Here is a 15,169-nt window from a genome sequence, read left to right on the forward strand (position 1 = left end):
CTGAGTTGGGGACCAGAGGGCCATGGTCCTGTGTGCTGGAAGCCTGCCTGCTACCCATTACCGAGGAGCAAGTGGGATTTTTCTGCGTCATGGGACTAGGAGTCTAAGAGATGCACGGCCTGGGAGACCTGGCAGAGTGCATAGGGTCTGGGAGTGATGGAGCTGGACTGGATTCTGGGGCCTTGACCCTGACATTCACTCAGCCTTTCATTCGCTCACTCACTTCCTCTCCCCTTTCTTGCCTCCTGTGTACACTCGTCCTGTATGCAGCCCTTATCCACTTCAAACCTACTGAGCCCCGACTCTGGGTATCACCTTGTCAGCAGGGAAATAGAGGGGACCACGACCAAGTCCCACTGCCCTTGAGGCCCACACAGTCCAGCAGTGAGAGGCAGACAGATGAGCAGAGCTCCTTGACTATGTGCTTGAATCCCCTGGCTTGACATCGCAGGTGTTTAGGGACCAGAAGACTGATGGGAGACTCTCAAGCGCCTGTGCACTACTAAGCACCCAGCACCCCAGGGATGGCACCCAGCAGGTGCTCCAGAAAGGTCGTGATGTGAGTTGGAGCCTGTGGCTGGATGGGCCTGAGTCGGCAGAGCTGGAGCGAGCCAGGGTGCATGGGTGTGAGCTGGGCTGCTCCAGGTGTAGGTTGAAGGGCAACCGTGGGCTCTGGGGAGGAAGCCGGCTTTGGGTCATCTCTGACCCATAGTGCTTCCTATGGGGAGCAGCCCTGGGCAGGAGGAGCCTGGAGGACCACCACTCATGTAGGGTTCAAGGGGGATATGGTAAGCCATGGTCAGCAGGAGGCTCAGGTATCCCTGGTGCTGGGGAGCCATGGTCAGAGGAATAAGCAAGAAGGTCTCCTAGACACCTGCAAAAGTGCCCCGAGAGAGAATGAGCCAGAAACTGCCTCCCAGAGGCCCCAATGTATGTGTGTGGGGTGACAGCTCTAGCTGCTATGAAACACTGTGCCCTTCGCTTCCAAAACCCTCTCCCCAGCCACACTCGGCAGTCAAGAGAGGAGTCGCCGGGTCCTCCCACACCCAGGCAGGATCCAGCCTGGGTTCAGCTGGAGAAGGGGAGAAACTCCACCCTGGAGAAAAGACTGTAGCTCTGTTGAGTTCCCAGGGCAGCACTGGACTCTCATCTGGTAGACCAGAAGGTTCTTCCTGCCTGAGAGTGCCTGGAAAAGTTCCAGGACCTGCGCAGGATTTCATGCAGAGTCTGGGAAAAGATAGGTCCCCCAAGCAAGCGTAACAAGGAGTGAGACTTTCTCCTTAGACCCTCGCCTGTTATCTGCCTGCGCTCAGCTCCAGGCCCTGCCATCTTGTCCCCCCACCCCCCCACCCCCTCCACTGCAGTGGGCTGACCCGAACAAACTACATTTCCCAGGTTCCTTTGCTAAGTGGCTCCTGTCTTAGGTTTGGTCAATGGGAGTCACTGGTGGGAGATTGTAGGGTGGGAGGAAGAGAGAAGCCGGATATTTTCTTCCTCTCTGCTTCACGCGCGTCTCTAACAGTGGCTCTGTCTCCTCCACGGTTCCAGATGCCCCCAGATGCCCCAGCTCCTGGCTTTGGTAACGCCACTTCCGGCCCCAGAGATGGTGGTGGCTTCTTGCAGTTGTTAATCTCAGACTAGTCTCCCTTTCCTCTAATTGTTCTTTTAATTTCTCTAACATCTTTACAGCCAGTTCCTCTGTATTAGGTACCTTGTACAGAATCACTAGAGAGAGGGTTTGCTTTCCTGTTGGCTTGGCTGTCACCCACCTCTTGGAGTCCAGTTGGTGGAGCTGGGGTGGAAGGTGGGATCCCAGGAGGATCCCCACGTTTGGGTGGTGGTGTTGCCACCCCCTGGGATGGGGAGCCATTGGAGGCAATGAGTCAGTGGGGCCCACTGGGTTTGAGGTGTGTAGGGGGCATCCATGGAGAACGGTTTGCTCCTGTTTTCACCAGGTGACACCCCACTCCTGGCCTTTGGCTCTCTCTTATGGATCAGGGACTCCTCCAAACTGCTCCCAGACAAGACTTGTAAGGGCCAGAAGAAAGCTTCATGCTAGCTTTAGAGTCTGACCCTCTCTGCAGAGTTAAGGTTGTGGGCTGTGCGAGCCCCGCCCTTAGCATGGCCCATGTCTTAGAAACGTGTGGAAACCAGGTAATTTCCCAGCCTCATGATCAGGAGGTGGGATTTTCCATCCGCCAAGTGTCACTTCCCAGTTTCTCACTCAGCACCTAGAAGCATCATCCTTGCTGTCTCCATCACAGGGGTTGGTGGCCCAGAGCAGGGGCCCCCGGACCTCGCTTGGGGCAGCCTGCAGTGAGGGAACAGAATAGCCTCCCCTCCTGCCACCCTGCCCCTCAGAAACGCCCTATGTGCTGGGGGCAAGGACTCCCAGGGCTGGGGGAATATGTTCTGGTCCCTCAGGGCTGGCCCTGGTATGAGGGTTGGCACTCAAAGCACAGGGGGTGCAGCTGGAAGCTGGAGTGGGTGCTCAGATGTCAACTCCAGGGGAACCAGCCCTCACGGCCCTTGGCCTGGGCCAGCCCCACTCTGGGCTCCCACAGCTTTCTGTCCTAGCCTCTGTTTACTGGTCAGCCACCTGGACAGGGGACTCAAGAAGGAGGTCAGGGCAGGCTCCGGCTCACTCTGAGGAGGGCATGAGGAATGCTTAAGGATAAATGAGCAAATGAATAACAGTAATTACAGCTAAGATGTATACAGAACTTATTAAGTTACTTATATACTTACTTCGTAAGTTTACATACATATATAATATATACTATAGTATGTGTGTTATATAACTTTCAATCTTCAGTCTACCTCTGTGAGGTTAATGCAGAGATGCAGACCCAGGTGGTCTGGCTCTAAAGTCAGATAACGTCTAATGAGGGAATAATTTAGAATGCCCGTGAGCTAATGTCAGTTGTGTGGGATGTTTCACCAAATTCGTGCCCCACCGCCAAGGGAGTGGGGAGCCTGCAAGAGGTGGGAGGGGTAGGTGGACGCAGGGCAGGTCGAGAGACAAAACTTCGGGGCAGCCGCAAGCCTGGTGGGAGCCCAACCCCAATGCGGATCTCCTGCCCCCTCTCCCATCCCACCAGCCCCGCTGGGAAGGGTGACTCGAAGGGGAGGGGACGTTAGAAGGAGGCTGGAGGGTCTCAGAGGGCTGGGAGTGGCTGGCGCTGGAGGTATGGACCCAGCGCTAGGCTGGCAGAGCTGGGGTGAGGGCGGGGGGGGGTTGGGGGCGGGGCGGCCGGCTGTGTGGGGCGGGGAGGAGGTGTGTCCGCGCCCCGCCCCGCCCCCCGGCCTCTCTTTGGCCGCGCGCCGGCTTTCGCTTTCAGTCGGAGGCGCCAGAGGCAGCGGAGCGGGAGCGGAGGCGCGAGGGCGCAAGGGGCCCGCCGAGCCGCCTGCACCCATGGTGCCCACCGCCTTCTGGGCCGCGCTGGCCGTCGGACTGCAGCTCTGGGCCGCAGGGCGCGCCGTGCCCACCCAGGTAGGTGACTCGCGCGACCCTGTCTGGGGCGGGGGGGGGCGCCATGCCATCCACCCCAGGCTGGCGCGCGTCCCCCGCCCCGGGGCGTCCGGGGCGCCGTGACAGGGGTGCGGGGCTCGGAGCGACGGAGGCGCCGCACCCGCCACACCGGATCAGATGCACGCCGCTGGAGACCCTCTGGGGACCCCGGGTTTGGCACACGTGCGCCCGGGGCCGGAACTCTGGCCACCGCGACCCGGAGTCTCACCTTGGTCCCTCCGCCGTCGGTGGCCGGCCAGCGGGCCCTGGGCAGATCCCAGCCAGACTGTGAAACCCAACTCCCGTTATCCCTGCGACCCCTGGCCTCTCCGGGGTGACTTGGGGGTGGGGGTAGGCAGTGATCTGTACTGGGGCTCTGTCCCCACTACAGATGCCCGGCACCTTCTTCAGAAGACTTCCTCCCTTCTGAGCTACGGTTTTCCTCTTTCTTAGAAATACTGGGGCTGCGTGTGTAAAAGAACAGGGCCAGGTGTGCAGTAGCATCTAATAAGGGCACAGTCAGACTGTGGACTGTCTTCCATGCCCTTTGCCCAGACGCCTTCCCCAGGACCCACCTGGAGTGTCCAGTGGCCACTTCAGAGCCTGCCGTCTGTGGACTCTGGGGTGATAGGGAGAGAGACAGTGCCCTCAGGTTCCCCTGGGCTGACCTCCCCAAGGATCTGTGAGCTCTGGGCGACAGGGGTGAGGGAGGACTTCTGGGCTGGTTATCAAGACAAACATGATGTCTAAGGGGCTCCAGGAAAATGGAGAGAGCAGAGACCCCAGAGCTGTTATTCAGCGCTAACTGCACCCACCACAATAGCAAGGGAGAGAGAGTGTACAGAGGATTGTTCCACCTTTGCCTCTTGTGGCTGTCTCCATGGTCTGCTAAGACAGAATAGCCCCATTTTGGACTTACCTGGTGCCGCAGTGGTTAAGAATCCGCCTGCCAATGCAGGGGACACGGGTTCGAGCTCTGGTCCGGGAAGATCCCACATGCAGCGGAGCAACTAAGCCCGTGCGCCACAACTACTAAGCCCGCGCCACAACTACTAAGACTGTGCCTCAGCGAACCTGGGGACATACGAGCCCCTGGGGGGAGGAGGCACAGGGCTTCTCTGCAGGACAGCAGCTCCTAGTCTTGGAGTTGCTTGAGGGGTTCTCCTGAGTCTCTCACTTCCCTCCCGTGTGCCCAGCTCCTGTATCAGCTCAGGTTCCCTCCTCCGGGACTGTCTTCACAGCCTTTTAGCTGGTCCCCTGGCCCCTGCCCCCTCTCCCACTGATCCTCCTTGGTGGCAAAGCTGGGGTGGCCCTCCTCAAATTGGAGTGCCTCTCTCCCTGCCTGGGAAGCAAAAGGCTCCCAGTGGCCAAGGCAGAAACTCCCCCAGGTGTCTCAGGCCAGAGCGAGTGAGGTCTCCGGGTGTTTCCTGCCACCCCTCTGCATCGTACCCTATACCCTACGAAACACGGCCATTGTGTATCTTCGTACTCCATGCTGTCTCTCTCCGTGGTGCACCCTTTCCCCCATCCTTAAGGGTCTTTTGCACGTTTCCCCCCACCCCCCACGCCAAAGCCTTTCCTCACTCTCCCAGTTGGATTTTTAAGAAAATTTATTTATTTTCTATTTTATTTATTTTTTTGGCTGCATTGGGTCTTCGTTGCTGTGTGTGGGCTTTCTCTAGTTGCGGCGAGCTGGGACTACTCTTCACTGCAGTGCGTGGGCTTCTCATTGCGGCGGCTTCTCTTGTTGCAGAGCACGAGCTCTAGGCGCGCGGGCTTCAGTAGTTGTGGTTCTCGGGCCCTAAGGCACAGGCTTAGTAGTTGTGGCACACGGGCTTAGTTCCTCCGAGGCATGTGGGATCTTCCCGGGCCAGGGCTCGAACCCGTGTCCCCTGCATTGGCAGGAGGATTCTTAACCACTTGTGCCACCAGGAGAGTCCTTCCCAGTTGGATTTGATCCTCTGCTCTTTGAACTCCCAGCCTTTCATCCCTCTCTAGGACAGACTACATTCTGCTTTTTAATCTGGTTGTGTTTTATCCACCTCAATCGATGGAAAGTTCCTTGAGGGCAGGTACTGGGGGGTCTTCCTCCTTATTATTAGCACCGCAATAGCACCTGTTGTTTGAATGCCTACTAAGTACCAGGCAGCATGCTTAGGATCTAACTACAGAATCTTGCTGAAACCTTCCTTATAGCAACTCTTAAAAGGTTCCCGGGCTTCCCTGGTGGCGCAGTGGTTGAGAGTCCACCTGCCGATGCAGGGGACACGGGTTCGTGCCCTGGTCCAGGAAGATCCCACATGCCGCAGAGCGGCTAGGCCCATAAGCCATGGCCGCTGAGCCAGCATGTCCGGAGCCTGTGCTCCGCAACGAGAGAGGCCACGACAGTGAGAGGCCCACATAACGCAAAAAAAAAAAAAAGGTTCCCATTTAGAGATGTGGAAGCCTGAGGCTCAGAGAGGTTATGGTATTTCCCAGGATTATAGAACTGGAGGGTAGGGGGTGGGGAGGTTCGAATGCAGGTCTGCCTGATTCCAAAGCTCTTCTTACTCTACCCTCCCCATGCCTGTATCCCCCGTCTGCCCCCACCCGGGTCCCTGGCACACAGTGGATACTCAGTTGTGTCAGATGTAATAAATCAAGTTGTAGAAAGAGCCCCAGGGAGACCTGAGCTGCTGCAGGCGTGGCAGAATCACTTTGGCTGCAGGGTGTTTGCCTCCTTTAAAAGCTGTATTTGCTGGCTGGTGTGGAATGCATCATTCATTCATCTCGTCATCCATTCATTCAGCAGACAAACGCCAGTACAGCTGGCAGGATAGGTGAGCATTTGGTGTCATCTAAGGGGGATGGGCAGGGCTCTAGCTGTCTGGCTTTCTGTTGTTGCTGGGAGGGGGCTGAGGGGATCTCTACCTGCTGGGTTGGCCTGAGGCTGAGGGGCCTCAATACCTAGGGGCCTGGGGCCAGCTCGAGTTAGGGGAGAGGTTGGGGACTCCTAGCTTGGCCTGGGGACATTAGCCTTTGGTGGAGATGGGTGATCCAGGGTACCTGCAGTCCTGGGATGTCTCTTTGTCCCCTGTCTAATATGCCAGAGGGGAACCTGTTTGCTGACTGAGGATGTGATCCTCACTGTGGTCCTGGGTTTGGCCCAGTGGCTCCTGGAGGAGTAGCCAAGAAGGTTGCAGGGGGAGAGTTTTTTTTTGTTTGTTTTTTTGGGTTTTTTTTGTGGTATGCGGGCCTCTCACTGTTGTGGCCTCTCCCATTGCGGAGCACAGGCTCCGGACGCGCAGGCTCAGCGGCCATGGCTCACGGGCCCAGCCGCTCTGTGGCATGTGGGATCTTCCTGGACCGGGGCATGAACCTGTGTCCTCTGCATCGGCAGGCGGACTCTCAACTACCGCGCCACCAGGGAAGCCCAGGGGGAGCGTTTTGATGCCATCCGTGGGGTGTTTGTGTGTGTGTTTCATTCAGCTCTACACATCAACTTAGTTCTCAGGTTTATGCCATGTGGGCTGCTTTTCCATTGCTCAGACATGCCACACACACCCCTGCCTCAGGGCCTTTGCACTTGCTTCCCCTTTACCTTGAATGCTCCTCCCGCTGATCTCCTCTGATCTCCTTCCTGCACTTTCTTTTGCTGAAATGAATTCTTCTCAGGAATGCCTTCTCTGGCCATCCTACCTATAAAAGCTCCCCACCAGGTACTCTCACTCCCCTGACCTGCTTTGTTTTCCTCTGTAACACTCATGGCCTATTATATTTCTTTCACTCGCATTGTGTCTTTCTACTGGAGTGTTAAGCATGGTGAGGGCAGGGACGTGTTCACTTGTTCATAGCCTAGACGAGGATTTCTTGTTCTCAGTTCTCTTGGCATTCGGGCCATGTGGTTGCTGTGGGAGTCGTCCTGCGAGTTATAAGATGTTTAGCAGCATCCCTGGCCTCCACCCACTAGATGCCAGCAGCACAGTCCTTCATTTGGGACAGTTAAAAGCGTCTCCAGAGGCTGCAAAATGTCCCCTGGGGGAGTTGCCTCAGTTGAGAACCATTGGCTTAGAACGGTGCCTGGCACGTAGTGGGTGCTAAAAAATATTGAATTAATGTCCAAAAATATTCATCTGACCTTCATAATGACCCTGCTTTATGGATGAGACAGAAGAGTTTGGAAAGCCAGTGGTGGCAGGGCTGGGCTCCAGTTCGTCTCACTCTCTCTGGGATATTTCTCTGGGTTCTTCCTCTGCTGTGTCGAGTCTGCTGAGGCTAGCGGTGCTCTCCCTAAAGTGCTCACCCGCCCACATCCCCCTCCTGGCTCGTGACAGGGCTACCCACTGGCAGTGACTCAAGAGCCCAGGGAGCATGTGACTTGCCCAGAAGCAGGCAGCGAGGGAAGCCAGGGGTTACGGTGGAGAGAAGGGTGCTATGAAGGGAAACAGAAACAAAGTGGAGTTGCTGTGGCTCCCGCTTCTGGACGCCCCGCCAGGCCCCAGGGAAGCAATATTGATGACTTAGAAGAAACGCTCTGGCCTCAGAACTGGACAGACCTTGGCTCACTTCTTACTTTGCTGTTTATAGACTGTGTGGCCTTGACAAGTCTTTCCATCTCTGGGAGCCTGCCTCTGTGTTCCCATCTGTAAAATAGAAATGATCCCTCACCTCACTGGCTGGTTGTCAGGATTGAAAGTGCTTTATATGCTGTGCAGCCCATTGGTGGCTATTTGAGCATCTGTGGCTTCGCAGGGCCTGGGAGTCACCGTGGAGGCGGATTCCCTGTCTCTGAGCCATAGGGCTCTGAGGTAGGGGGGGCAGACCTCCACTTGCCCAGAGCTCCTGCCCAGCATCCCTGAGGACAGTTTCCCTCCTGCCCGCCTTCTCCTGGCTATGCTTCCTGATCCAGAGCCCGCGTCCTAGGGCCTCTCACACCACCTACCCAACTGCCTGGCCTTAGGAGCCTGGCATGTGGCACAGGCTGCGGGGTCAGGAAATCCTCCCCTCCCCCTCCCAACTCCTTTCAGTGAGTGACAGGTGCTGGATCTCATTTGAGGGTGAGCAAGGGGCACATGTGGCATAGAATAGAGGAGTCTCATGACCTCTCTGTGAAGGGGATGCAGAAGGCCTCGACTTTCCCACCTGCAAGATGGGCATGGGCTGATTCCAGGCTGTCTTTAAAATCTCTTCCATCTCTGAGCTCCGTGATCCAGAAGGCTGTATTTACCTGTAACCCTGAAAAGGGGAAGCTTTGTGAAGGCTCTTCTGAGGTCATGCTGTCCATCCCCCAGCCTCCAAGTGATTTCCGAGACAGCAGGACCCTGAGGAAGGAGCACTGGCCTGGGGCCCGAGAGACCAGAGTTCCCATCTGTACACTGTGGTCACCGGCTCACTGTGTGACCTCGCTCGGGTTACTTAACCTCTCTGGGCCTAAGCACCCCTATCTATAAAACCCAACAGCACTGATCCTGACACTCCCTTGGAATGTTGGGGAAGTATCAGTGTTGCCTGTGCTTGATGGAGGCCACAGACTGGGGGCGAGGGGGGTCTAAGAGTTTTCCCAGGAAGGAGAGTCCACTACTCCCCACCATTAATATCTTTGATTCCCAGTCTCTCTTCTTGCTGACCTCAGTCCCACTTGTTTTAGCTGGAACGATTTCCTTGACTCAGGCCGCAGTAGCTTCAAGAATTCCTGGCTGCTGGTTAGCTGGCATCCGAGACAAGACGCAGAACAGGCTTCACGTGTTTACCACCTCCCTGCCCCCTACTACCTAATTAGCCCCTCTTAAAGTTCAGAAGCCAGACCCTTTGGGGCACCACGGGAAAGTCCGTGCTGTGGGCATCACTGCGGGGCCCGCCGCCTGGGATCCCACAGGTTCGGGGAAGCCTTGAGTGCGGGGTGGGGGGTGGGCTTCCTTGAAGAAGCCTTTGTCACCTGTGATGGACTCACAGCTGTCCCCCTGGTTCTGAGTCCCAGGGCTTTGGGTGTTTGTGCCCCTCCGCTGAGATGTTGACTGTGGGGCTGGGACTCTGGGGCCCACGGTCATTTTCCATCGTGTCGTGTCATGAGGTCACAGGTGATGGTGACATCACTGTGGTTTGGGGCACTCGAGGTGCGAGCCCAGGAAGAGAAAGTGTCTGTTCACCGATGGGGGTTTGAAGGAGTCGATTTCCATCTGCCCCAGGTGTGAGCAATGCCGGGGGGAGTTGGGGGGCGGGGCAGCTGTGCAGGAGAGTCCAGACTCCGGCTGTGGTCTGTCTCTGCCCTGGTGGCCTGTTGACCGTGACACACCGCCCTAGCTCTCAGCCTCCACTTCCTCTTTGCAGAAGAGGAGAGGTTGGAACAGGCTGCATCTCAGGTGTCACCTGCGGAGGTTGAGGATCGCAAGACTATCCATTTTGTTACTAGAACAAGACCTGTTAGCCGGCTCACACGGCTGCAGAGCCCACCTCCCAGGTCCCGGGCCGGCCAGCCGTCCTCCCGTTCTTGGTAGCAGATACTGAGTGGGCACACGTGGGGACAACTGGCAGTGCGGGGTGACGTCGAGGGACACGGCTGGATCCCTTTGGCCAGCAAACCACTACTCTGCCCCCAGCTTCAGAGCTGGGACCCCGGGTTGATTCAGTGCGTTGGCTGGAGGAAATCCCCAGGGGCTTTTGTTTTCCTCTGCTGTCCAGACAGGGGCCCACCTGTCTGTTTCCACCTGAGCCTGGCCCTGCAGTGGGTGTGGCTGACTTGGCCACATATTCGGGGAACCGAGAGGGCCTGAGGGTGAGAGCAGCACGGGGAGGGATTTGGGGCAGGGGGCCCTGGATGGGCATCTGCCGGACTGTCCGTGGAGAGCCTTCTCCAGTGCCATTCAGGAGAGATGCCGGAGGCTGCGGAAGGGACCGGAGCGTGGGGCTGGGAGTGGGGATCCAGGGCCCAGCCCTGGCTCAGCCTCCAGCTCCGGAGGGCTTGACCAGTTCCCTTCTCCTCTCTGACCCCCAGCTGGCCCAGCTGGAAGTGGAGATCAGCAGAGACCTGGCCCAGCCTGGGTGTTAGACAAAGGGGAGGGGGAAGGGGATAGAGAGGGTGAGTGACTTTGGGCAGGAGGTGGCCTGCAGCTCCGGCCTCTGTGGGTCTCCAGCTCAAGGCCCAGGTCTGGACTTGACAGTGACTCTTAGGGAAGGGCTCCCAGCACTTGGCTTTAGTTACCGGGATGGCCGCCAGCATCCTGGGCACCCCTCCGTGTCCTCCCTCCTGCTGACCCAGAGCCCCGCTTCTGTCTGCCACGCGCAGAGGTTCAGCTTGTTCCTGGTGAGCCTGTCACCTCCTGCTCCGCGTTCACAAGCCCCCAGTTCTGCTCCTTCCTGTCCTGTCCTCCTAGCTCTCTCAAGCCCCTCCCCCCCCACCCCATGGCTTCACTCGCTTCCTGGCCTGGCCCCTTGGTCACCCCCCTCATCTTTTGACACCTTCCTGACTCTGTCCCCCACATGCCTCTTCCCGCAGTGACCACACAAGGATCTTTTTAAAGGCTGAGCCCTGGAGGGTGGTCAGGATCGGGCTGAGTGGATGCCAGGAGTGGGGATAGCAGGGGATAGCAGCTGGGTGGATGCCAGGAGTGGGGATAGCAGGGGATGGATAGCAGCTGGGCCATGCTGGCTGGAGCAACAGGCCTGTTAGGGGTGGCGATGGCACTTGAGGCTGTAGGCTGTTTAGGACCAGTTTCTGGAAGTAGTAAAAACTTTTAAAATTAAATTAAAACATTGTAGCAACTGTAACTTTTTTTTTTTAAGTAGTTATGTATTCAGTATTTTATTTATTTATTTTTGGCTGTGTTGGGTCTTCGTTTCTGTGTGAGGGCTTTCTCTAGTTGCGGCGAGCGGGGGCCACTCTTCATCGCGGTACGCGGGCCTCTCACTGTCGCGGCCTCTCTTGTTGTGGAGCGCAGGCTCCAGACGCGCAGGCTCAGTAGTTGTGGCTCACGGGCCCAGCTGCTCTGCGGCATGTGGGATCTTCCCAGACCAGGGCTCGAACCCATGTCCCCTGCATTGGCAGGCAGATTCTCAATGACTGTGCCACCAGGGAAGCCCACCACTGTAATTTGTGGAGCGTTTACTAAGCACTTTACATGTGTTATCTCATCTAATCCTCACAACAGTCCCATGAGGTATATACTGTTATCAGTTCCATCCTGCAGATGAGAAGACTGAGGTTTTTTAGCCTCATTTATTTAAAAAAAAAGCAAAACTCCTTTGATGCTGCCCTCCAATAGAGGGGAGTCTGGATTCAAAGCCAGGCATCTTTTTTCCAGTGACTATGCTTTCGGCTACCACACTCACTTCGTATCAGGAGTTGAGGCAACGGGGAGCCACTGATAGTTTTTGAGTGAGGGAGTGACCAGAGCAGAGGGTGTATTAGGAAGATCACCCAGGCCTCAGTGGGAAGGACAGATGAGGTGGAGAGACTGTTGCAATAGTTTAGGCGAGAGCTCTGGCTGAGAGGTTAGTAGCAGAACGGGAAGGAAGGATCAAAGGCTTCAGGGAGGTGGAGTTGGGCTTTGGGCTGGACCAATGACCTAGGGTGGAGACAGAGACAGTCGGGAGAAAGGGGAGCCGTCCCTCTCCACCCCATCCTGCAACATGAGGCGCCTATGGCGTCAGCCCTGTCCCTGCGACCTGACTGTGGACAGTGTCACCCTCGTGTATTCCTGGAGTTCTCGTGCTCAGCCCCAGGGTGAACCCGGCTTCGCTCACCCTGGCCGCTGCTGGGGTGGACATGAGGCTGGGCAGGGCTGGCCTTTGCATCTCAGGCATGAAATGTGATGAGTCCCCCATGGGCAGAGGGTCAGGATTCCTGGGGGCCTGCCTGCCTCTGTTGCCAGTACCTTGGGACCTTCTCCCTGGGCTTTGGTTTTCCTCTCAGTGGTGAGGTGGGGATAAAAGGGCCCCCCTCTGTCACTTCCCTTTGAGGTCTGGGAGAGTGCAGCAAACCCTGAGCGAGGACTGACGTCCGGGGGTGCTTCGTGGGTGCCAGGCATGGGTCTAATGCATTACATGCCCCGAGTGCCTTCTGTCCTCAAGGCCACCTGGGAAGGGTGTACCATTATCATCCCCATTTGATAGGAGGAGCAGTTGAGGCACAGAGGTTAAGCTTTGGGCTCAGGCTGTCAGCTCACCAGAGGCAGAGCCAGGATCCCACCCCAGACAGCGCCTTCTGAGCTCTGTGCTTAACCTGCCCCCAGAAGCCAGGGCGGTTGCGGTGGCCACGAGGGGCTCTACCATCCTGGGGACGCCACCCTCTCTCTATACAAGCCCGTTGCCTGCCCAGTTCTCCTGCTAGCCCCAGCTCATTTCAACTAATTGGAAATGAAACCTTTTGCTTCTGTTAAACAATTCAGCATCTGTTAGGTACCCGCTGTGGGCTGTGCGCTGGGCTGGGTGTAGAGCCATGAGTAATAAAAACCCAACGACTAACGCTCAGCTCTCGCTGCCGCTGGGCATGGCGCACTCCACACGCCTTGGCCCAGTGAATCATAACAGCCCCATGAGGTGGGCACTGCTTTTGTCCCCGTTTCAGAGATGGCAAAACTGAGGCTGGTGAGTGGCAGAGCTGGGACCGAAACCCAGGTGTCTGGTTCAGAGCTCACGCTCGAGGGTGCAGACGGGGAGACACAGGGAAGCAAATGATTAACCGAAAGGTGGTCCATGAATTAGAGAGATATACCTGGGTTGTCGCTGGAGCCCTCAAGGGGGACCTCTGACCCCATCTGCGGGTCCGGAGAAGGTTTCCTTGAGATGATAGTGGAGAGGACTCTTGAAGGAAGCCAAAGAGTTAGCCCTGCAAGAGGGGAGGGCAGGATGTTTGGGCAGAGGTAGCAGCAGGAGGACACGTGAAGGAGGGTACCAGAGCCAGAGGGATGATGCAGGGTGAGGTGAAGACTGAGTGGGAGATGCTCGCAGGGCCCAGGCAGCGGCCCCCGGACCCCAAGCTGAGGACGTTGAGCTCAGGACAGACTTGGTGTAGGAAGGTGGCTTCAGGTCTGTCTGGGAAGCCTGAGGACCAAAAGTGAGGAGGTTGTAGGTGGTGGCTGGGCCTGGGGTGTGTGTGTTGGGAGGGGATGGAAAGGGTTAGGATGTTTTCTGCAACTAGACCGAGGGTTCCTTGAGGGCAAGGACCACACCCCGGTATCTTTGTACCCCGGTGCTTAGCACAAAGCCTGACCCCAAGAACCGGATACCAGCCCGGGCTTCCTGTCCTCCCCCAGCTCACTTCTAAAGCGACATCACAGGCAGCAGGCCGGGAGTGGGATGTGTCACCCTTGGCCGCCGCCTGTGATGTGGTCGGTCCTCCTGACGTAGATGCCGTTCCTCTCCGTGATGACAGACGAGCCTCCACTGCCTGGCTCTCGCGTCATCGCCGTGTCAGCTGCACCCCGAAGTCTGCGGGACTCCCGAGAACCCCCTAAGATTGAAGCCAAAATGGTTCTGCTGTCTCTCAGCATATGCCAGGGCCCCAGGGACCTGCCATGGAAATGATGTGGTTTCTCTATTGGTTGAAGCCAGTTTCCCTCCCTGGGTCCTTGGGCAGACGCCTCTGCTCTGCTCCATGGCTGCAGTGTCTGTCCCTGGCATCCTGGAGACCCTTTTGCCTGGGAGAGTCATTTAACCCGCCCACACCTTGCTCACTGTGTGTTCTCCGGGGAGTCACTCTCCCTCTCTGGGCCTCTCCTCTGTGAAATGAGGGAGCAAGAGAAGACCACGGGGTATGAGCCTGTCTGGGGACACTGAGGGAGATGCGGCTGGGACTAGTTCTGCCGCTTGCTGGCTACGTGGCCCCGGACATGGTATCGTATCTCCGGAAGCCTCTGTTTCTGCATCTCTAAAATGGGGTGATGCTGACCTCGTTGTGTTGGTGCAGAGATAAAACAAGAGAATGCATGTGAGCGTGCTCACTCAGCACTGTCTGCACACCGTAGGTGCTACTCCTGGGTCCGAACAGTCCCTGTCTCTCCCACTTTGTGAAAAGAGAAGTTTTGTGGGGCATGTGTACTCCTCAAGCCTGAAGCTTCCCCCCGTGGCCTTCTTCCCACCACGTCCCCTTCCTGCTCTCACCCTGCCCAGGGGTGCTCCTGGGGAAGGCTGGGAGTGGGACCCCTTCCCAAGGGTACTGGCATCTAAGTGGGGGGCGGTGGGGGGGTCTCCAGAAAATCAAAAAGCCTTGGAGACCCCCGCAGTGCTTCGTCAGTGCTGGCAGGAAGGGCAGAGGGCGCTATGGCTTCAGTGCTTTCAGATGACACTGTCTTGCTGGCGGCCACTTCCTCCTCCCTCCCCAGGCCTGTCTTTCTTTGCCTTCCCCTCTCGCAGTCTATTTATAAATAGGAGAAGGGACTGAGGGCCCCCACCTTGGGGTGCATGCAGGGTCTTGGTCGGGGAGCAGAGAGGCAGGAAGTCAGCTGGCGCGGGGTTGCCCAATTCCCTGAGAAAGTGCGCTGACTCCACAGTCAGAGGGTCTTGCCTGGCGCCATGGCCCTGCTGCTCACTGGGCGGACCCCAGTGCATTGCCCACCTTGCCCTAGTCTCCCTCCTCCAGCCCTGGCTGCTAGCTGTGTGGTTTCTGGTCCTCCAGGGTGAGAGTTGGGAGGAGTGGGAAAGAGAGGGAGTAGAGGGCGGGGAAAATTCATGCCACACCCACCA

General features: G+C 57.2%; 1 protein-coding gene across 3 annotated transcripts in view; it reads left to right on the top strand.

Moving 5' to 3' along the window:
- The first annotated feature begins 3,354 nt into the window (after positions 1-3,354).
- Positions 3,355-15,169, top strand: part of TNFRSF1B (TNF receptor superfamily member 1B) — a 35,642-nt gene continuing 23,827 nt past the window's right edge. For all 3 annotated transcript variants that reach the window (XM_079916878.1, XM_079916879.1, XM_079916880.1), the window contains exon 1: positions 3,355-3,493. In XM_079916878.1, the coding sequence (XP_079773004.1) occupies positions 3,416-3,493 (78 nt within the window). In that variant the 5' untranslated portion in view covers positions 3,355-3,415. The remainder of the gene's footprint in view (positions 3,494-15,169) is intronic.

Source organism: Stenella coeruleoalba (genome assembly GCF_951394435.1).
Source record: "Stenella coeruleoalba genome assembly, chromosome: 1".
In the NCBI taxonomy this organism is placed as follows: domain Eukaryota; kingdom Metazoa; phylum Chordata; class Mammalia; order Artiodactyla; family Delphinidae; genus Stenella; species Stenella coeruleoalba.